This window comes from Mustela nivalis (assembly GCF_964662115.1).
Source record: "Mustela nivalis genome assembly, chromosome: 4".
Taxonomy (NCBI): domain Eukaryota; kingdom Metazoa; phylum Chordata; class Mammalia; order Carnivora; family Mustelidae; genus Mustela; species Mustela nivalis.
Genome location: NC_139023.1, coordinates 66,330,447 through 66,353,751, shown reverse-complemented (window position 1 = coordinate 66,353,751; position 23,305 = coordinate 66,330,447). Strand labels below are relative to the sequence as shown.

At 45.3% G+C, this 23,305-nt stretch overlaps 1 protein-coding gene across 10 annotated transcripts in view; it reads left to right on the top strand.

The window, feature by feature from the left end:
• FAM193A (family with sequence similarity 193 member A) overlaps positions 1-23,305 on the top strand; it is a 166,975-nt gene that overhangs the window by 59,551 nt on the left and 84,119 nt on the right. For all 10 annotated transcript variants that reach the window (XR_014310715.1, XR_014310716.1, XR_014310717.1 and 7 more), the window contains one exon: positions 8,308-8,553. Coding sequence is in view for 7 of the 10 variants with exons in the window: in XM_082727057.1 (XP_082583183.1) it covers positions 8,308-8,553 (246 nt within the window). In the remaining 3 variants the exon portion in view is untranslated. The remainder of the gene's footprint in view (positions 1-8,307; positions 8,554-23,305) is intronic.

Below are 23,305 nucleotides of genomic sequence, written 5' to 3'. Positions count from 1 at the left end.
AACTGCCTGAGTGAAGATTAATGAACTTGAGGAGATAGCAATAGAAGGTATCCAAAAAGAACTGTGAGTGTCTATGAGCCTTGAAACAACTTCATTCATATGGCCCACTGCATGTGTATGTGTCATTGGAGTCCCTGAAAGAGAGAGTGGGTATAGGGAATATGGAAAGATATTTGAAGGAGTAATGGCTGGAAAATGTACAATTGTTGAATACTGTGAATCCACAGATCCCAAGAAGCTCAGTAAGCCTCAGGCATGAGAAAGATAAAGAAAATACACCACAACATGTCATCATTGTGTTGTCACCATTGTCATCATCATTACTGAGAACAGTGGTTAAAGAAAAAATGCATACGTATTGAACAATGACAAAGATGCATACGTCCTGAACAATGACAAAGATAGTAAACTTCTCATGAGAAGTCATGCAAGCTAGAAAATGGAGAAAGAATAGCTTTAAAGTACAGAAAGGGAAAAGCATACTAGAATTCTAAACTACAGAAATATCTTTCAGAAGTGAAGATCAGATAAAAAATTTTCAGATGTGGGGCGCCTGGGTGGCTCAGTGGGTTAGGCCGCTGCCTTCGGCTCGGGTCATGATCTCGGGGTCCTGGGATCAAGTCCCGCATCGGGCTCTCTGCTCAGTGGGGAGCCTGCTTCCTCCTCTCTCTCTCTGCCTACATGTGATCTCTGTCAAATAAATAAATAAAATCTTAAAAAAAATTTTTTTTTCAGATGTTAAAAGCTGAAAGAATTCATGGCCAGTGGGTCTTCATCACAGGGTATGGTAAAGGAAGCTCTGAGCTTAGGAGAAATGACACCGGACTGCAGTCTGGGTTTACGTAGGGACAAGAAGGACGCTGGAGATTGGAACTGTATGGGGAAAATACCTTCTCTCTTACTTTAAAATACAATTGTCTATTTAAAGCAAAAACAATGGTGAGCCTGGCTGGCTCAGTCTGTAGAGCGTGCGACTCTTGATGTTGGTCATGAGTTCAGGCCCCACATTGGACATAGAGGTTACGTAAAAATAAAATCTTCAAAAAAAAAGAAAAGCAAAACCAACAATGCATTATAGGGCTTTTATGTAGAGATAACGTCTGACAAGAGTACCACCAAGGCCAGGAAAGGGAACGTAGGGCTCTTGTGTGCACAGTCATAAAGCTTTACTTGATGGCCGATTGTGGTAGGTTAAAATGTACACTGGGATGATTTGGTACTGGCACAAAAACAGACACATAGATCAATGGAACAGTATAAAGAACCAGAAATGGACCCTTAGCTCTATGGTCAGCTAATCTTAGACAAAGCAAGAAAGAATGTCCAATGGAAAAAAGACAGTCTTTTCAACAAATAGTGTTGGGAAAATTGGACAGCCACATGCAGAAGAATGAAATTGGACCAATTCCTTACCCCATACACAAAAATAGACTCAAAATGGGTGAATGACCTCAGTGTGAGACAGGAACCTATCAGAATTCTTGAGGAGAACACAGGCAGCAATCTCTTCAACATCTGCTGCAACAACTTCTTCCTAGACAAATCGACAAAGGCATAGGAAACAAAGGCAAAATTAAACTGTTGGGAGTTCACCAAGATAAAGAACTTTTTTTTTCCCCCCACCCCTGCCCCTCTCCACTTTTTTTTTTTTTAAAGATTTTATTGATTTGTTTGACAGAGAAAGACACAGCAAGGGAGGGAACACAAGCAGAGGGAGTGGGAGAGGGAGAAGTAGGCTTCCTGCTGAGCAGGGAGCTTAGTGCGGGCTTGATCCCAGGACCCCGGGATTATGACCTGAGCTGAAGGCAGGTACTTAACCACTCAGCCACCCAGGTGCCCTAAGATAAAAAGCTTTTGCACAATGAAGGAAACAGTGGACAAAACCAAAGACAACCAAGAGAATGGGAGAAGATACTTGCAAATGACATATCAGATAAAGGGCTGGTATCCAGCATCTATAAAGAACTTATCAAACTCAGCACCCAAGAAACAAATAATCCAATCAAGAAATGGGCAGAGGACATGAACAGACATTTCTGCAAAGAAGACATCCCGATGGCCAACAGACACATGAAAGAGTGTTCATATCACTTGGCGTCAAGGAAATACAAATCAAAACTACAATGGGATACCACCTCACACCAGTCCAAATGGCTAAAATTAACAAGTCAGGAAACGACAGATGTTGGCACAGATGTGGAGAAATGGGAACTCTCCTACACTGTTGGTGGGAATGGAAGCTGGTGCAGCCACTCTGGAAAACAGCATGGAGGTTCCTCAAAAAGTTGAAAATAGAGCTACCCTGTCACCCAGCAATTGCAGTGCTGGGTATTTACCCCAAAGAGAGAAATGTAGTGATCCGAAGGGGCACGTGCATCCCAGTATTTATAGCAGTAATGTCCAGAATAACCCAACTATGGGAAGAGCCCTGATGTCCATTGACAGATGAATGGATAAAGGAGGTCTGTCTAGGGGCACCTTTGTAGCTAGATTGTTTGGGTGACTGCCTTCAGCTCAGGTTGTGATCCTGGAGTCCTGGGATCAAGTCCCGATTTGTGCTCCCAGCTCCACGGGGAGTCTGCTTCTCCCTCTGACCCTCTCCTTCTCATGCTTTCTCTCTCTCTCTCTCAAAAATCTATCTATATAGATAGATATATGTACCTACCCACCGTGGAATATTATGCAGCCATCAAAAATTGAAACCATGCCATTTGCAGTGACTTGGATGGAACTAGAGGATATTATGCTAAGTGAAATAAGTCAATCAAAGGACAGTTCTCATATTTCACTGATATTTGGAATTTAAGAAACAAGGCAGAGGATCATAGGGAAAGAGAGGACAAAATGAAACAAGATGAAACCAGAGAGGGAGACAAACCATAAGGGACTCTTAATCTCAGGAAACAAACAGGGTTGCTGGAGGGAAGGCAGGTGGAGGGATGGGGTGGCTGGGTGATGGACACTGGGGAGGGCATGTGTTAAGGTGAGCACCAGGTGTTGTGTAAGACTGATGAATCACAGGCCTGTACCCCGAAACAAATAATACATTATATGTTAATAATTTTTTTTAAAATGTACACTGTGACACTGAAGCAAACAGTCCAAATGGAAAAGTGTAGGTCACAGTCCAGCAAGATAAAATACAGTTATAAAAAATACTCAATTTTTAAAAAGTAGAAAAAGAGGAAGAGGAATAAAAACAAGTGTGTCACCAGAAAAATAAAAAATTAGATGGTAAGTTTAATAAACTTAACCATATCTCATAATTATATTTGACATAAATGGTCTAAGCATCCCAATTTTTAAAAAATTTTTATTTATTTATTTTGACAAAGAGAGATCATGAGTACACAGAGAGGCAGGTAGCGAGAAAGGGGAAGCAGGCTCCCACTGAGCAGAGAGCCCAGTGTGGGGCCCTATCCCAGGACCCTGACACCACAACCTGAGCCGAAGGCAGAGGCCTTAACCAACACTGAGCCACCCAGGCACCCCAACATCCCAGTTTTAAAAGATCATGAGGTTGGGAAAAAATCAAGACCCAATGATATGATTTCTGCTGTAACATGCTTAAACATAAAGATGCAAATAGGTTACAAATAAAGTGATATGGAAAGACATGCTTTGCTTTTATAAGTGAGAGGAAATTTGGCTATGTAGTGAACAGAAAAACAGACACTAGAGCAAGGAATATTAGCGGGGCTAAAGAGAATACTTTCATGCCGATTTAGGGGTCAGTTTATCAAGAGGATATAATAGTCCTAAATGTCTTTGCACCTAATAACAAAGCTTCAAAATATGTGGACAAAAAACTGATAGGACTTCAGGGAAAAATAGACAAATACAAAATTATGGTTGGAGATTTTAAGACCTCTCAGAAATTGATAGAACAAGTAAACAGAAAATCACTGAGGGTATAGAAGACGAATGAGACTGTTAGCCAACTTGGCCTGAGAGGGGTTTATAGAACACTGCCCTACAATAGCAGCATGCTTACACATTAAAGTAAATGTCAAACATTTACCAAAATAGACCGTATTCTGAGCCATGAAAAATCTTGACTAAGAATTAAAAATTGTACAAAGCAGCTTTTTTGACTACATGGAATTATATTAGAAATCACTAGCAGAAAACCATACACATGAGGAAACCGTAACACACGTCAAACAGCTCATGAACCAAAGAAGTCCAGAGGATGGTTGGGAAGTATTTTGGACCTAATGAGAATGAAAACACAGCATCTCAGCGTTTGCAGACTGCTGCCAACGCGCCGTGTGGAGATGCTCGCACTAACCACCTCTTTATGCAAGAGGAAGGGCTGAATGACTTTGCTTCCACCATGAGAAGGAGCCAGTTACACCCGAAGTAACCCCCAAAAGTAAATAATACCATAAAAACAAAAATCAACAAAACAAACATTTTTTAAAATATGGAAAATCCGTAAGACCAAAAGTTGATTTTTTTTTTCCTTTAAAGTAGGCCCCACACCCAATGTGGGGCCAGCACGTGGCTTGAACTCACAGCCCTGAGATCATAACCTGAGAGCCACCCAGGTGCTCCAACTTATATACAGTTCTAGAAGCTGTGTAGTAATGGAGACACACAGAACTCAGTCCAGTGGTCACCTGTGAGTGGGGATAGAAGAGACTGGAGTGAGGAAGAAGCGGGTACAGAGGGGCACAAAGAAACTTGGAGGGCAAGTTACTGTGGTTTCACAGGTGTGTGTGTGTATATATGTCAGGACTGTTCTGATTGCGTTCTTCAGATATCTTCAGCTTCTTCTACCTGGTCATACTTCAGTATACCTGTAAATCCTTTTAAAAGAATTAGTGGTGTTTATATTTATACCTCCCATTTAATCACAGATCGGAGAGTAACCACGCGGTGAGGCACGAGTTATTTGGTTAATTTGAATTTTAGTCACATATGTTTCTTGTAGTACTCTGTACTTGCTTTGTCTGAAGAAGGCGTGGGGAGTAGAGGTTGCCACCCTTGAGAAGACCAGCTTTATACTTGGACACACTGGTCAAGCGTTAAAGTTCTGACTTTGGTTCAGGATGTTGTCCGCCCTCTCTCCTTGGATCATCTGGTCTAGCTTCGAGTGGTGATCCCAAATCATACATCTCGCTGGGACTTGTTCCTCTAGTGTCTCACTTGTGCAGAACAAGCCTACCACATTGCTTGGTTGGTTGATACAAACTTCGTGCATACAACATCTAAAGCAAAGCCTTGGTTCTTCCCACTGGCCCCACCTGTCTGGCTGTGTCTGGCACGCCTGTCCTCGGGTCTGTTGGCAGTCGAGCCCTGTGGCTGTGCCTGCAGCACTCCTGAGTCTGACCGCTCTGTTCCTGCATGGCCCTGCTTGTGCCTGGACCTGCCGGGAGCTGCCTTCCCTCTGCCAGAGTTCATTTTTGACATAGTCAAGTTTCTTTTTAAGATGCCAGCTGGCTCATACGTGCCCTTCCACGAACACTTAGGTCTCTCTCCCTGGCTCCCAGCCCCGGTGAGCAGCCACCACTCTTCCCCCTTGCCCTGGCAGTGCCCCCGGCCTCCGTTTTGGCCCTTTAGCGAGCACACAGCCGTGGCCTCTGCTAGCAGTGCTCCTTTCCCAGATGTGCACAGGGCTCCATCTGATTCTGTTTGGCCTTAGCTTCTGGGCCTCAGCTTCGCCTCACCCTTGTTGAAACAACGTCCTTGTGGCTCTGTTCTGTACCCCCAGTGGATGACGGGGCTTCTGTCTGAGTTTGCCTGTCCGATGTGTCTCTGGAGCCAGCAGGCCCTTTGGGTTATTCGTAGTTGCTTTTGTGATCTAACCTGTCAGGATGCCTGGCACAGCATGTATTCCAAATGTTTATGGCAGAGGGCTTCATCATCTCGGAGCTCTTTCCTGCACTCCGTTTGAGAAAGGCTTGTTTCTGCCTTTCCTCCTCCTCTTGTCCCCAACATCTGCCTCCTTAGCAGTCTTGTCCACTCTCCCTGATCACCTGTTCCTATCTTGTCTCTTCCCCACATATAGCCTCATTGTCCTGGTAGCACTTCCCCCTTCCCCTCTCTGGCCTCCTGCCCCAGGGCCTTTCTGCTTGCTCTCAGGGGTATCCCTTTCTTGGGTACCTGTGTGGCTTCCACCAGCCCCAGACATCAGGTGTCTCCTTAAGGAAGTACTTACTAAATGGGCTATCCTAAATGGGAAGGCATTGTTCCCAACCCTAGACACTACTGCCTGCTCTATATATTTTGCCTTCTGAGTGACCACTGTCTAATGTTTGGTATTTTTTCCTTATCTGTCTTATTTGTAGTCTTTGTCTTTGACAGTGATATAAGTTCCCTGTGGGCAAGTAACTTGTAGTTATTGCTGTGTCCCCAGTACCTGGACGAGTGCCTTGGCACATGGTATCTCTCAGTAAATACTGGACAGACAGGCTGACCGGTGGGTAGATGGACAGATGATCTGGGGTTAAACTGGTTACCTCAGGTCAGGTATGGCTCTTCTGATCTCTGGCTGGGAGACTTCATAGCATTAAAGCCCAGCAACTCCTTCTGAATAAAAAGGTGGCCTAGAAAGATCTGAAGGCTGTGGCTATTCTATTAATGATGGGGCTTTTTTTTTCCTAGGCTGAGGAACAAGAGATGGTTTTACATAGGGTTCATTTTGGAAATCAGCATAGGGTAAATCAATTTGTAAATCAGTTACATAGGGTGATTTTGGAAATTGTCTAATTTCTGCATCTTGGATCTGGACAGAAAAAGACCTCCCCTCTCATGGTATGCCGTGGTTGGAGGGGTAGTCTGGAGCTTTCTAGAATACTATTTACTGGGATATAGTACTCGGTTCCCTTGCCTCACAGCCCAGACATTCGAGTGGCTTCTGAGGTGGGTTTGGTTAAATCCATGGAAGCTGCAGATGTGACAGGTGTAAGCAGTTTTGGTCCTTGGATTATAAAGGCAGGTAAAAATATATGTGCAAGTCTTAGTGGTGCCGTTTTTTTGCTCTTTTAGTTAACTCGTTCATTCATTTATTCATTCAGCCCCACTGTGTAAGCACCTGACTGCCTGCCAGCCATCCTGGGCTTTAGAGACGGAGCCTGTGGCTTTTGAGAGTACTCACTTGGCTGTGGAGCTGGTCATGGAAAGGCACACTTGAAGTCCAGCTAACCAGCACAGCAAAAGACCTGTGTGACCCTTGGTGCAGGAAAACAGGGAGAGAGCTGTGGGTCAGGGAAACAGCTGGGCTGCTGGCTGGGCAGGGTTGGGTAAGGTATTAGGGGAGCCTTTGGGTGGAACTGGAGACTTTAGAAAATACTTTGAGGTTCTAGCCTGAATAACCTTGGCATTGGTCCTGGTCCCCCTTTGCACCCCCTGTGTCCCGTGGCTGGGAATGGCAGCAACAGAGGCCTGGGGGAGTTCTCTTACCTTGATCCCAACCTGTGCTCTGGCTTGGAACCTTGGCAGAGTTGTGCCTGCCTCTGGAAGGCCATGCCTAGCTTCCTGCTCACCTGCTGCCCAGGTGAACCTCTCTTGAACCTCTCTTCAGGATTTGCAGGGCATTTCCTCTGTGCAAATGACCCATCATGGGTTCACACTGAGTTGGATTCAAGTCTTGCCCCTGCTTGCTGACCTTGTGACTCCAGGCCTGTTTTAAATCTGTGAGACTTGTTTGTGTGTTTTTAAGTCTACTTTTCCTTTTCTGATAGGGTGATTGATAATCTTTTGAAGAGAATCTAGGGTAATGATCTTGCCTCTTACCTATATGAAAAAGCAGACATTGAAATTGGGTAGCTGGAGATAAAGTGAGCAGAGCTGTTGCTGAGCTGGAAGGGAGGCTGGGTCTTGGATGTGTGGTGCTGCTGGACTGCTGATGTTTACCTTCCTTCTGGAGCTGGAACACCACCTCTGACATGGTTGGGATCTGCACACATACACTTCAGCCAGAATACCTGCCTTGGGTGTGAGCCCTCGTTTGCACACACCTCTGAAATAGTGGCTTTAAACTCTGCCAAGAATCCAGGTGTCATGTGAAGACAGAGATGGATCCTTCGCAGGGTGGAGGGAGAGTAATACAGAAATATGGGCGAAGGGGCCAATTGGACAGTTTTCAAACTCTTACTAAGATGTTTTTTTGTGGTCTTTTTCTTCAAAGTTTTATGAGTTTTTAGTTTACTGGATATAATTTTATTTAACAAGTTCCCTGTTGTTTATGGAAACATACATGTATGTAGTAGGTTTAAAACTGTATTGTATTTTTAAGTGTGATCTTGGCTTTGTGGATCATGTTCTGAAAATAGAAACTTTTTTTTTTTTTTTCTATTCCAGACTCCTTTTAATTTTGGCATGAATCATAGAACACCACCGTATCCCGCCGGGGATTATTGTCTTCTGTGCAGAAGTGAGCGAAAGGACTCTTCATTCTTAGAGAGTGGAATTAAGACTGCGAGCAAATTGGCCCTCTCCATGGCTCCCAAGGGCAACAGCGTGCTGCACCTGCCCCTGTGGGTGTGCCCGGACTGCCGGCGGACTGTGGAGAAGGAGGAGCGGCACAGTGGCCTTGACCAGCCGTCGGTGAGTGCCCAGCCCAGGGTGCATGGGCTTGTCGGCTTTCTTACCCTGTGAATTACATAGCTCAGTGGACAGTGAAATAAATAATCGGGGTTAGCATTCTGGAAGGAAACCCCTCTTACTCCATCTTCTGGTCCCTTGCTCTACCCTCTGGAGTTTTCCTCGTGGTCTTCTGTCTACACCTGTGGGAAGTAGGAGGGGACCTCCCCTCCTTGGTCTCACAACTTGGTCAGCAAGCTTAGGGGGCCCAAAGGATGTGTTTTGGCTTTTTTTCATCTGACCTCAAGATGTCTTTGGCAATGCCCTTTGCTGGAAAGCTCAGAAGCTGTTACAGTCTTTGGTTCTGGCCAGTCCATGTGCTGGTAACTCACCTGAAATTTTTTCCGGACACAGTTCTCAAGCCTAGATTTACCGACCCTATTTTTTCTTGATTTCTTGCCTCAGCTGAATGGAGTCATTCTTGAGGTGTTCAGGCTTATATGGAAAGGCCATAGCCTTAGTCTGCTCTTTGGCCCAGACGTGTGTCTCGGGCTATGTGCCTGAAAGGGCTTTGAGTCTGCTCTTTAGGTTCTCGAAGGACTTGGCTTTTGCAAGCATGTGAGACCCCACATTCTAGGGCTTTTCTCTTGCTTTTACTTCTGCCTGTGGGCAGCTGTTTTCTGAGCTCTTCTGACACGTCCCTGCACGTCGCCGCCAATACCAGCACCCACCGGCAGCACACACTCTTGTGTCCGGGGCCTGCTGTCCAGGCCCATGTGGTGCCTGGGCCACTCCCTGGGCGCTGCTGCACACTGCGAGTCGATCTCATCTCCGGTCTCCCTGGTCTCCCCAGCCTCCCTCCTGCCAGCTGCTGTGCTGGGGACCTCTGATCTAGGGCTTCCTAGAAGGCAGTGCCCAACCACAAGTCTGCGCTGGGATGTGAACAGCTAAACCTTGAGACTGCATCGTTTATCGGGATAAAAATGTACTTCTCACCCCACCTCCCCTGTTGTGCCCCATTCCCCTGCGTCGTATTCTCCTTAGCACAGTCAACTTCTTCATTTTGCTTGTGCCCTTCACTGGCCTATACACCCCACAAGGGCAGCAGGTTTTGTGTGTTTTCTAGCCAGGAGCCATGCTTAGCCCGGCCTGTTCTAGGAAGCACGGTTTCTGGGTGAACCAACAAGCGTGGAAGGGAAGAAACCTCGGAGCCCCATAGCAAGGTTAAGAAGATGGCCTCATCAGTCCCAGTGGTTCTCCCTTGGGTCTTCTTGCTTTTACTGCTGTATTGTTTTACTTTCCTTTTAGTTTCCTTTCCGGGGCCTCCGAAAGCATTACCTTAGCTGGGCTGTTCTGGAGGGCGGTGGTGCAGTGGTGCTGGCCAGTGTGCGTGTGCCTGTCCTGCTGCCGGACTTGTCTCCTCCATGCGACCCTGCTGCGCCCTTGCAGCCTGGCCGGCACAGGCAGGAAGGGTGGCCAGTGGAAACAGCTATGATCTGCTGGAAGTTGCCCTGGATACCGCCTTGTCAGACGAGGCTTTCTCTCACCAAAAAAGTGACTCTGGGCACTGTGTTTGCAGACTTAGACCTTCTGCTACTTTTATAAAGTTGGTGCCTTTGGCCAAGCTGGCTAAAATTGCTGGCCTTTTTTTAAAAATTGAGATATAATTTACATCTAGTAAAATTCTTTTGAAGTGTGTATATATAGTTCAGTGAGTTCTGACAGATTTTACAGTTGTGTAAGCACCACTACTTCAGTTACAATGTAGAATATTTTCATCACCCCAGAAGTTTCCCTGGTCATGTTAGTAACACCACCACCCCCCCGTCCCCGCCTGGCTGGTAACCACTGAATTGATTCTGTCCTGTGGTTTGCTTTCTCTCAGTGTCACATAGATGCCTTCAGGCGGGTGTGATACTTTTGGGAGCTGTGAGCTGTGCGACAGTCCCTTGTTCTCTCTGTGGCTGGATCAGTTGTGGAGATGCACCCACTTTGTTGATCCATTTGCTGCAGACAGGTGTTTGCACTGTTAACAGATTCGGGTTTTGCATGAAGCTGTGTGAAACTTGTACAGGTCCTTCTCTGCACATTCTTTGTACATTCTTTGTTGCAGGCGATGTGCTTTTGTTGGTCAAGGACTTTTCGTCTGTGCTCATGAAGGATGTTTGCTTGCCGTCATCTTGTCTTTACTGTCCTTCAGGGCCTCCTGAGAGGAGTTGAGATGTACTCCTGCTTCCTCTCTTTTTTGGAAGAGTTTGTGCAGAATTGTCATTAGTCCTTCCTAACACGTTGCTGGTTCTTGGTTTCTGTTTCTCCCAGACAGTTTGGTGGAAGGCTGAGCCGTGCTTGGAAGAGACCATGGGGGGCGGGGGCCTGGTTATTCAGTTGTTACCCCCACTTTGCACCTGGGGGGCCAGCTCACTTTGGCCACACTGGAGCTGTCCTGGCTTTGCTCTTGTTGCTGCACATGCTCGCTTCTCTGGTGGTGTGTGCTGTGCCCTGCTGCTTATGTGGGCTGGGAAGGAGTCGCCCTGCACATGCTGGCCCCCTTCGTGTGGTGCTGGGCCTCCCCGTGGTGTTTTCCCCGCCTGGCCCCCTGCCCCATTCAGCCCAAACCTGGGGCAGCCTGGTGCCTGGGACATCAGGTGCGGCTCTCTCCCAGTGACCACCCCCCAAAACCCCCAGCCTGATGTAAGCCAGAGTCTGCCAGTATCTCTAGGGGTCTTGGGTGGGACACACTCCCCCGTCTCCCCAAGGTGGCTGACCTGTGGCTTTTTTTTTTTTTGAAGATTTTTTATTTTATTTTATTTATTTCTTTGACAGAGAGATCACAAGTAGGCAGAGAGGCAGACAGAGAGAGAGGGAAAGCAGGTCCCCACTGCGCAGAGAGCCCGATTCAGGTCGATCCCAGGACCCCGAGATCATGAACTGAGCCGAAGGCAGAGTCTTTAACCCACTGAGCCACCCAGGCATCCCTGACTTGTGGCTTTCTGCTGTGAGGGACAGCTTGGTTCCCTCCTGAAGTGGATCAGGCCTGTGCCTCAGGGGGAAGGGCATCTGCTGCCCCCACAGCAAGAGTCTTCTTCCCAGAGAAGGGTGGGGCCCAGCAAGGTTGCACCGGCCACACTTAGCCTTTAAGGGCTCTTGACAAGTGTTGTCATTCTCTGACGCACTTCAGAGTTGTCTGCGTTCTGTTGTCTGCCGAAGGTGAAGTGGCCCGTGTGTCCCCTTGTCATCAGAGGGGCTTTGTGCGCTTGTCTGGCTCTCGTGGTTGCCTGAGCTCTCTGGTGGGCCTGGCATTGGGAGTTTCTTATTGCCAGGGGGGGAGCTCCGAGTTACAAAGTGGGAGTGGAACGGAACTGCTCTTTTCTAGGTAAGCAGGCAGTTACCACAGGTTGTGGTAGATTATCAGTGAGACTTTGCCCAGCGCCCTACCTTTACAGTGCCACACTGCAGACTTCCTCCACTCCCAGACCTTGTCATCCGGGCCTGTGTCTTCCTGCAGAAACACCCCATTCACACTGGCAGGACCTTCTGACTGCACTGTTGTCCTAGAACAGCCAGAGGTCCAGGATTCCATCGCCATTTCTTGCTTGCAAAGCCCTGGGATTCCTTTGCCTGGGACCTGGCTCAGCACTGCCCCTCCCTCCAGCGGGTGGTGTGTTGCTGGGGACACTGCAGGCCTAGGCTCCCCAGTGCACGCTGACATCGTGGTGTTCCTGGTTGTGGGTTGGCATTTGGCGTGTTGCTCTGGCTTCAGACCTGACCTCAAAAGAGCACAAACCTTCCCTTCTCCTTTCTTTCCAAACCTCACACACCCTCTTTGCTGTGCCCAACTCAGGTGCTGCTAACCTTCACACTCCAGGGCAGGGGTCGAAGCGGACATTCAGACCCTGGCTACCCCTACTTACCCCAGTCTCTGCTACCCTTGCAGCCAGGGGAGGCCCGCCTCCCTGGGGCTCTCGGGGCCTCTCCCCTCTCATCTTCTCTGGGGCTTCACTGCTCGGGTTAGTCTTTTCTTCTTAGGCACCAAGATCATGCCCAGGAGAGCGCAGATGCTCTAGAATTGTTCATTCTTCAAATACCCGCCTCTGACCTCAAGGTCCCTCCCAGCTGTCACCATCTCTCCCACTCCTGTAGTTTGTCTCTCTGGGGAAACAAACTCCGGGTTTGGTTTCTTTCGTGGATAAGAGGTTTTCCATTTCTTTTCCAGTTAGTTTTGGTGAATTATATTCTGAGAAATTGTTAAGAGTTCCTGGTATAAAATGGTGTGGAGACCGTGTCTTCACTTCTTATCATACCGTACATACAAATCTTGATCCCTTATATTTGTGCTTTCTCTTTTTGTGAACTGGTCTTGCCTGAAGTCTGTCAGTTTTGTCTTTTCAAAGAAAGGACAAATCTTAAGTTTAGTTAATTTAAATCTTTTTAAACTTTTTTTTTTTTTTTTAACTTAAATCTCTCTCCTTTCTGTTTCATTAATTGCTGCTGTTGTATGTGGTGTAGACATGATTAGGCAGTGCTGGGCATGTGTGGTAAGGAAGTGTTCAGCAGCAGAGCTGAAAGCTGAGCAGAGCGGTCCCTCTCTGACTTGTCTTCTACTTGTCCTCTATCTTCCTGAGGCTTCCAGTGTTGGCAGATTCTTGTCCGTTCCTCCAAAAATGTTCTGTTCTGTTTTTTGTGTATTGGAAGGTGGTGATGGCACGCACCACAGTATCCTGCATTTTAGACATCTGTCAGTAAGTGAACGCCTGGGGTCCTCTCACTTTCTTGTCCTTGGAAGAGAGGGCTATGGATGCCATGGCAAGGTGGGGTGCACGCAAGGTGGGTGCTGTCCATTTCTAAGCCTCTCTGAGGGCTGTTGACAGGTGTCTGGGGCACCAGCTCTGGGGGACCAACTGCTTCAGGGAATTGAATTCCTTGCTGATCTCACGTGGAGACCTTGTGGGAGGGAACCTGAGCCTGCTTGGGGGCAGGCAGGGAGACAGCCCTGTCCCACTTTCCACCTTCCAGGCAAAAAGCCCCTGGGCCATCACCACACAGTTCCTGCTGGTTGTGACCACAAATCTGGTTTGTTTGGTTTTTTTTCCTTCTTCTTCTTTTTCTAAAGATTTTATTTATTTATTTGACAGAGAGAGAACGGGATCACAAGTAGGCAGAGAGGCAGGCGTGGGGGGTGGGCATGGTGGAGGGAAGCAGGCTCCCCACTGAGCAGAGTCCATTGTCCAGTGTGGGGCTCGATCTCAGGACCCAGATCCTGACCTGAGCTGAAGGCAGACGCCCAATGACCTGAGTCACCCAGGTGCCTGGTTTTTCTTTTTGCTCTGTGGTTGCTTTTTTGCCTTCCTGAGTTCTCACCCATCCGTTTTTATTGTTCTGTTCTGCTCTGGTATCTGCTGGAAATCTCTAATTGTACTAGATTTTGAAATGTTAGTGGCTCAGTTTTAAGTGTTACCCAATTTTCATTATTTCTGTTTTCAACCATGAATTGCTTAGAAGTATTTGTAAATACACAAACAGATCTTTGGGGTTACTTTTAATTATTGACTTTTAATTTAATGCTGTTGGATGTCATGATCTCTATTATAATGATTCCTCTCCAGTTAGTTATAAGTTTTTCTGAATTTCCATGTGTCCTTGAAAATGTGTTCCCAGGATTTAGAGGACTCTGTTCCCCCATTAGTTCAACCCCTTGTTAATTGTGCTCTTAATTACTTCTGTGTTTTTTACTAGTTTTTCAGCATACTTAATGTGTCCGTTACTGAGTAAGCAGTTAAGCTCTCCTCTGCATATATATTTGTCCTTTTTTCCTTAAAAATATTTTCATTTTTACTCTACATTTTAAAGCTGTGCTGGTGAATACATGTTAAAATGACTCAGTCTTGGTGTATTATTCTTTTGTTGTAGTGAAGCCTCGTGTGGTTTCTCCAGAAGGACTGTTTTGTTCACTGTTTGTGGGGCTCTGTGAGCTCCCTACTTCTCTTCCCCTCTTTTCATGTACTATTATTTTCGGTCTCTTGGTGTTGGTGTGTTTTAGGTGGTTTTGTGTACTCGATAGAAAGGTTGACTTAATTGGTCACTTTTGAGAGTCTGTTTCTCAGTGGTGAAATGACTCTGTCACTCAGCAATTAGGGCTGACCTTTTGGGGTCACCACACAGGCATCACCCTTAGCTCAGATCTCCTCTTGTGCCACTCCCAGCCCTGCCCTTCTCCGTGGAGTCAACACCCTCCCGATGTTCTTTATGAGCCATGCTCCTAAACACTGTTGTCTAGTTTCCTGATGTTTGGAACTTCATAAAAATACTGTACAGTGTGCATTATTTTGTGCCTGATTTATTTTGTTCAACATTATATTTGAGATTCATGAATGTTTTAGTTTTTTTCATTTTCATCACTATATACTCACTATATACTCTCTGCCTCTTTGAATACACTACATTTTTTTTTTAAAGATTTTATTTATTTATTTGACAAAGAGAAATCACAAGTAGATGGAGAGGCAGGCAGAGAGAGAGAGAGAGGGAGGCAGGCTTCCTGCTGAGCAAAGAGCCCGATGCGGGACTCGATCCCAGGACCCCGAGATCATGACCCGAGCCGAAGGCAGGGGCTTAACCCACTGAGCCACCCAGGCGCCCCACTACTTTTTTTTTTTTTTTTTTTTAAGATTTTATTTATTTATTTGACAGGCAGAGATCACAAGTAGGCAGAGGCAAATAGAGAGAGAGGTGGAAGCAGGCTCCCCGCCGAGCAGAGAGCCCGATGTGGGGCTCGATCCCAGGACTCTGGGATCATGACCTGAGCCGAAGGCAGAGGCTTTAACCCACTGAGCCACCGAGGCGCCCCTGAATACACTACATTTTGGTTGCTTCCAAATTTTACTGTTATGAATGATGCTCTCGGAACACATGTTCACACATTCTGTTGTATATACATGTGGGAAAGGAATCATTGAGTCATAGAGAACTTACATAATTAACTGATTATAAGTGAAGATCAATAGCATATTTTTAAATGAAAACTATTTTTCAAAAACAATAATTTCGTGAGTAGGGTAGCACTGTTTTATAAATCTTAGTGTTTGGATGATAGAAGACAGCTAGACTCTCATATCTGCTTCTGTGTTCAGCTGTTATTATAGATTGTTTTGATGAAAGTATATGAAGCAAGTAGTATGATAGCTTTTTCAGATATTTGTGGATATTCCTTTTTGATACTGCTTCAAACCATGACAAGTAATGGTTTCTTAATGGTTAGTTGCAATGTAGAGTATGAAACGATATCAATGAATTTTTCCTGTGTGGTTAAAATACTTTGTCTTTCTTGCATTCTAAATGAGTATCTCTTACACATTGATGATTTTTTAACAGCATGCATTTGTAAAATAATGGTTTACTGGGTTAGGCAGATCTTCCTGGTACTGATAACCTTTCATTATACAGTATAAAAAAAATTATATTTGTGGGGTGAATTGGTGACTTAGTTGGTTAAGCTTCTGACTCTTCATTTCAGCTCAGGTCATGATCTCAGGGTCTTGGATCCAGCCCCAGGTCAGGCTCTGTGCTCAGTGAGGAGTCTACTTGGGCTTCTCCCTCTCCCTCTTCCTCTGCCCCGCCCCCTGCTCGTGTTTGTTCTCCTTCTCTCTCTAAAATAAATAAATAAAATCTTTATTTATTTGTCAGAGAGGGCATAAGCAGGGGGAGCAGCAGGCAGAGGGAGAAGCAGACTCCCTGCTGAGCAGGGAGGCCAGGACCCTGGGACCATGACCTGAGCTGAAGGCAGACACTTAACTGGCTGAACCACCCAGGCATCCCAATAAATAAAATCTTAAAAGAAATGTATTTCTGTTATCACCACTAGTCTCAACAGAAAAGTCTTAAAATGCAGAGGCTTTGGAGCCCACAGTGATGAATTCATGATTTCCATCTAACCTTCTGATTTTTGCCTGAAAGCTCGGATTTTGATTCGCCACAAGTAGTGTCAACTGTTTTCCTTGAATTGCCAGGTTCATTTTATTCATTTTTGAGAAAATGTCCACTATCCAAGTCTGAACACCCGTGGTTTGGTCTGTCAGGCATTCCAGATATGTCGTGGTGGCAGTGGCCCCTTCCACTCACAGTGTACACTGCTTTACTGAGAACATTGCTGGAATCTTCATGTGTGCTCCCTTCTTCATCACATAGAATATTTAAAAGGTGTGTGCTTGAGGGTTCAGATTTAATACAATTAATAATTTTAATGCATCCAGGGCATTCTTTAGTGGAACTTAGCTTTTTTAAACTAAGTGTGTGGAAGTGAAGGATGGTGGCTACTAGCACACTTCATTGTGCAACTTTCATTCTTGCCCAGATGTAGGTAGCTAACCCCGCCATTGCTTTTGCACCATCACTGCAAATGTCAACATGGGAAAAGGCAGATATCTAGATATTTGTGAAAATAATTTTGGCTAGTGGACTTGCTGAAAGGGTGTCTAGGACTGTCATGGGACCACAGACCATGCTTGGAGAACCACTGTCCTTTGGAATAGAGTGGCCCCCCCATCTGTGATTCCCTCTGCCAGCATTTCAGTTCTGTCATTGGCATGTCCCCGAAACAGGTGATCCTCCTCCTGACGTGTGGACACCAGGTTAGCAGTAGCCTGATGTGAGGTCACAACACCCATGTCACTCAACCTCCTTCATCTCCTAAATGGGCACTTTATCATCTCACATCATTGAAAGAAGGGGACAGTAAGACAGTTTGAGAGATAGACCACATTCATACAACTTTTATTACAGTGTATTGTGACACTTGTTCTAGTTTATTATTATATATGAATATTATTATAACTATTGTTAATCTCATGCTGTGTCTGATTTGTAGATTAAACTTTATCGTAGATATAGGAAAAAACATGGTATAGATAGGATATAGTATATTCGTGGATTTAGGCATCCACTGGGGTCATGTAATATATCCCTTGCTGATAAAGGGGGATGACTGTATTTGTCTTTTTCCTATAGATGTGTGGAACTTTTTTATGTGCGCTGAACATGACCCCTTTGCTGCTTTTATGCATTGCAGATGCCAGCTGCTACTTCTTTTTGCTTCCCTTTTCACTGTTGATAGTGTCTTTTGATGAAAACAAATTAATTTTGTTACGAGGTTTATTTGAGAGAGAGCAAGTGAGCAGGCAGGGAGGACATGGAAGGAGGTAAAGAGTCTCAGGGAGGCCCCACACTGAGCGTGGAGCCCAGCATGGGGCTGGATCTCAGGACCTCAAGATCAGGAGCTTACCCCAAAGCAAGAATTGGACACTTAACTGACTGCACCATCCAGGAACCCTGAACACAAATACATGTTTAATCTAGTCAGATTTCTCACATTTTTCCTCAGTAGTTACCACTTTTTTTTAGTTCTGTTTATTAATGGTTTTTCCTACCGTGACATCATAAACATATTTTTCTTCTTCTCTTAGTACTGCCCAAAGAAATATGTGAATGACAAATGAAAGCCACATGCGAATAATTTTAATATTTTAGTAGCCATGTATCAAAAACTAAAATAAAAGAGGTAATATGACCATCTGTTTTTTCCCTCAGTGTATCCAAACTATCATTTCAACCTGTACTCAGTATAAAAAATGTTAATGTCATTTTGTTTTGTGCTAAATACTCAGAGTCCTTCATATGTTTTTACATGTGTAGCATGCATTGCTTAGGATGCTTGCATCTCACAGTTCAGTAGCCACAGACGACACAGTAAACAGCACAGGCCTCTACTTCTGTTGTTGGGCCTTTCATATTTAGACCTGCACCCCTCCTTGAATTGGAATTATTTTTATATGGTGTGAGGTAAAGTTCAAATTAAATTTATTTCCGTGTGGAAATCAGTTCCCTAGCAGCGTTTATTGAAATGACTGTTGCTCCCTCCTCCTCCTTGCCCCCACTTTTCAACACCACCTTTGTTATAAATGAAGTGTCTGTATATGTGTGGATGTATTTCTGGGTTCTGGGTTCTGTTCCATGGCTTTGTTTGTCCTTGTGCCAACAGCATGTTGTCTTAATTACTGTAGTTTTGTAATAAATCTCATTTTCAGAGAAAAAGTGCTGTTACCTTGTACTCTTAAACATATCTTATTCTTCATTCTTTGCATTTCTGTAAAACTGAAAATTATCTTGTCAATTTATTTATTTATTTAAATATTTATTTATTTGTTTGTTTGTTTATTTGACAGAGATCACAGATAGAGAGGAGGAAACAGGCTCCCTGTTGAGCAGAGAGCCCGGTGTGGGGCTGGATCCCAGGACCCTGGGATCATGACCTGAGCTGAAGGCAGAGGCTTATTTAACACACTGAGCCACCCAGGCGTCCCATCTTGTCAATGTATACACACACACAAAGACACAGAATCCCAAAATAGAAAAATAACCTTGTTGGGGTTTGACTGGGCAGGCGAGAATTCTACCACTGAACCACCAATGCTGGGGTTTGACTGGGATTACATGGAGTCTGCAAATCAATAGGAGGGGAATTAACTTCTTTCTAATATTCCTTATAATTTAATAATCCTGGGCTACCTAGAAGGCTCAGTCGGTTGAATGTCTGACTCTTGGTTTTGACTGAGGTCATAATCTCATGGGTCTTGGGATCAAGCCCCACATTTGGCTCCGGGCCCAGCAAGGAGTCTGCTTGGAGATTCTCTCTCTCTCTCTCAAATACATAAATCTTTTTAAACAAAAATCTAACAATCCCCATTGAGTATGGAATCTTTTTCTACTTATATGTGTTTTATTATATTTTTTCAGTATCATTACACTGCCCTTTTAAAAAGGGTGGAGGTTGCCAGGGGAATGTGGTCATTTAAACATCTGATTCTTGGTTCTGGTTCAGGTCATGACCTTGGGGTCATGGGATTTAGTCCCACGTTGGTCTCTGCACTCAGTGCAGAGTCTGCTTGAGATTTTTTTTCTCCCTCTGCCCCTCCCCCCTCTCTCTCAAATAAATAAATACATAAGTCTTTAAAAAAAAAAAGATGATTGTCCCATAGGTATTGGACTTTTATCTGTTCTATTTTAAATGATATCTTCTCCATTCTTTCTCCTCTAACTTTATCAGTACAGATGTATTGATTTACCTTTTTGTGTTTTATTTTAATTTATTTTTTAAGATTTATTTATTTATGAGTGAGAGAATGCGTGTATGTGCGTGTGGCAGGGCAAGGGCAGAGGGAGAGAGGGGGAAAAGAATCTCAAGCAGACTCTGGATCGGGCACAGAGCCTGACATGGAGTTCTGTATCATGACCTGAGCCAAAAACCCAAGAGCTGCTTAACCAACTGTACCACCCAGGCATCCCAACTTCTCTAAGTTGTTAATTAAAAGGACATTGCAAGACCCCTATTTTATGAGTCAAATAGGTCTTGATTTTTTTAATTGATGTGGAATCCCAATTTTTTTTTTAAAAGAGTTACAATTTCAGGTTACAGTCAGTTTGCCTCAGATGTTGTTTGTATTATTGGGTGGACCTGCAACACTCACTGAACGACTCCACACACATGAGTTTTACTCACCTTCTCAACCTTGGTCACAGGCACAACCCTGAAGACCGAAGGCAGAGTGAGAAGTACAAGCTGAAGGAGGCAGTTCTAGAGGATATCCGACGTTTGAGACAGAGATGAGTGAAAAGCAGATACCAGAGAAATAGAAGGAAAAACAAGAAAGTGTGATAAGTAGAGCAAAGTGATGGTAATCATTTAAAGGATGGTGTGGTTGGTAGTTGTTGGGCCTGGGATTGGATTTTTTTGCCCTACTTGAAGATGATAAGCTACCTTGTTACTATTTCATGGGTGCTGGCTGGGGACATGAGATTCCTGGGTCAGAGACAGAGAACTTTACTGCTCACAGCACAGCAGCTCGCATGAGCATGAGCATGTCTGCTCCCCTTGCTCCTCCCTGCCCAAATTCCATGTCTGTGAAGTGGGGAGGTCTACATCCTTGCAGCGGGTGCAGGAACTTTGTCTTGGAGCTCAGGAACCCTGGGTGTAAGGATCTGCCACTAGGATTTCCTAGTGTGTAGAAGGCAAGCCTGCACTTTTGTCCCAAGGTTATATGCGGCGTGAAGCCAGAGAAACAGCCCCCTGTTGGGGGGAGATAGGCAGAGCCCTACAGCCTTGGCATATCCATCAAGACTGGGAGCTGGTCTGAGAGACCCAAGGAGAGCTGTCTCCCAGCTGTCCTCTGAACGAAGGTTTTATAAAGTTAACCAAGAAAGGATAGGAAGTGTTGGATGTGGCAACAAAGAGATTGTATCTGACCTTTGCCAGATTCATGTTAGTGGAAGTGTAGGAGCAGAAGCCAGACTGAGCTCTGTGAAGAGTAGATTACTGGTGAGGAAGGTGAGAAAGTCAACTCAAGGTGCTGATTTTCGAGGTGCTTGACTATGAAGGCAGGGAAGACAGATCAGAAGGGGGAAGCTGGAGGGAGGAGCTGAGCACATTTAACTATGGAAGGAAAGAGCTGCTGGTTGGGGAGAGGTGTCCCCCCCTACTTAAATTTCATTTTTTATTATGTAATATTTGAGAGAGCTATATATGCATACATATTTAATAAGCATGAAGACAGTAAAATGACCACCAGCAGGGGTCACACCCAGGCCATTCCTGATACTAGGGTGCATGTCTGTGTCCCCCATCTTTCCTCTTCCTCTTTCTGAGTGGCCACTGTCCTTGAATTTTATATTTATCATTCCCTTATTTTAAAATTCCTTTAAAAACTTTATTGCCTCTGTGTGTATCTCTAAATAATAAGTTGTTTGATTTTGTTTCTGATCTTTATGAAAGTGGTATATGTTTATGTTGTCTTATGTGTCTTTGTTTATGAGATCCTTCGACTGTTTGGGTAGCTGCACTTACTCATTTTCACGAATTCATCCATGATGTCGTATAGTTCAGTATGTTTCTGTATATGATTTATTCATCAGTAATTTTGTTAGAAGGTACAGAGTTTTCCTTTTTTTTATTTTAAAGATTTTATTTATTTATTTGACAGAGATGACAAGTAGGCAGAGAGAGAGGAGGAAGCAGGTTCCCCGCTGAGCAGAGAGCCTGATGTGGGGCTTGATCCTAAGACCCCGAGATCATGACCTGAGCCGAAGGCAGAGGCTTTAACCCACTGTGCCACCCACCACCCAGGTGCCCCCAGAGTTTTCCATTTTTTTACAGTGATCAGTTTATTTTTATTTTTATTTTTATTATTTTTTTAAGATTTTATTTATTTTGACAGACAGAAATCACAGATAGGCAGAGAGGCAGGCAGAGAGAGAGAGGAAAGGAAGCAGGGTCCCCGCTGAGCAGAGAGCCCGATGCGGGGCTCGATCCAAGGACCCTGGGATCATGACCTGAGCTGAAGGCAGAGGCTTAACCCACTGAGCCACCCAGGCGCCCCGATCAGTTTTTTTTTAAAAATGCTGTCAGAACATTTGTATACCTTTCTCCAGGTACTCATTTGTAAGAGTTTTGTTAAGAGTGTGTGTTGGTCAGGATTCTCCAGAGGAGCAGAACCAGTGAGGGGTCAGGAGGAGGTAGACAGATGGATAGAGAAAGAAAGGAAGGAAGGAGATTTATTACAGGGATTGGCTCGTGTGGTCATGGAGGCTGAGAAGCCCCACAGTGTGCCATCTGCAAGCTGGAGACCCAGGAAAACTGGTGTCCTTCACTCTGAGTCCAGAGGCCCAAGAACCGGGAGCGCTGACCTCTGCGGCAGGAAGTGGGTGTCTCCACAGAAGCAGGGAGCATGAATCAGTCCTTCCTTTTTTGTTCTTCAGACCCTCTCTGGAGTGGACGACACATCCACCCTCATTGGTGAGGGATTGTCTTCATTCAGTCTAAGCATTTAAATGCTCATCTCTTCCAGAGACACCCTCACAAAACACCCAGAAATAGTTTTACCCACTGTCTGTCATCTCTTAGCCCAGTCAAGTTGACATATAAAATTAATTAACAGAGTGTTTATCTATGAAATAGAATTGCTGGGTTGTAAGTAATTCAAATGCTTACATTTGTACAATAACAGCAGTTTCCCCAGTGACTGTTCCCGTTTCTGTTCCCACCAGTAGTGTTTGAGTTCCCTTTGCCCATATTCTTGCCCACACTTAACACTGGGCAGGCAGTTTGAACTTGCTTGGGAGTGGGAAGGAGTAAGGTTGAGAAGTGGTGGTGCCCCTGTGGTTCCACTCGGACGGGGGAACTGGGGGCTCTTGAGAAGACTCATCCTGAGACCAGACTCTCCAGCAAGGCTGTGTAGGTGTCAAGTAAGGTGGGGTGGGGAGTGTGGAAGTTGAGAAAATTGCTGCCAGGAATCATTTTTATAAAATTTTTTTTGAGAGGGAGAGTGAATATCACAAGACTGGGAAGGAACTGGAGAGTGGCTAAGGTTTCAGATGGTCTCCTCGAGAAATGAGAACAGTGAGCTGTCAGGGTGGCAGGTTTGGGGCTAGCCTGAGGTCCCTGTTGAAGATGGACACATTGCTGTGCTGGGGCCCTGACCTGCCTGTCACCCAGCACCTTCCCCTCTGCAGAGTCCCTTAGTCCTCGGCGTTGGACAAGGGGAGCAAGGATGGGGCTGGTTGAGAAAGAGCAGGGATGCTGCACAGGTTCAGCAGAAGCCAGGCCTCTGGGTCCCTGCTCAGCTCAGTCCCTCCCACAAACAGGCGTCATCCCATCAGCCTGACACGTGCATGCACCTGCCCCAGCCCAGCCATCTGTCCAGGCTCCTAGCTCCACCAGCTCAGGGTATCTTCA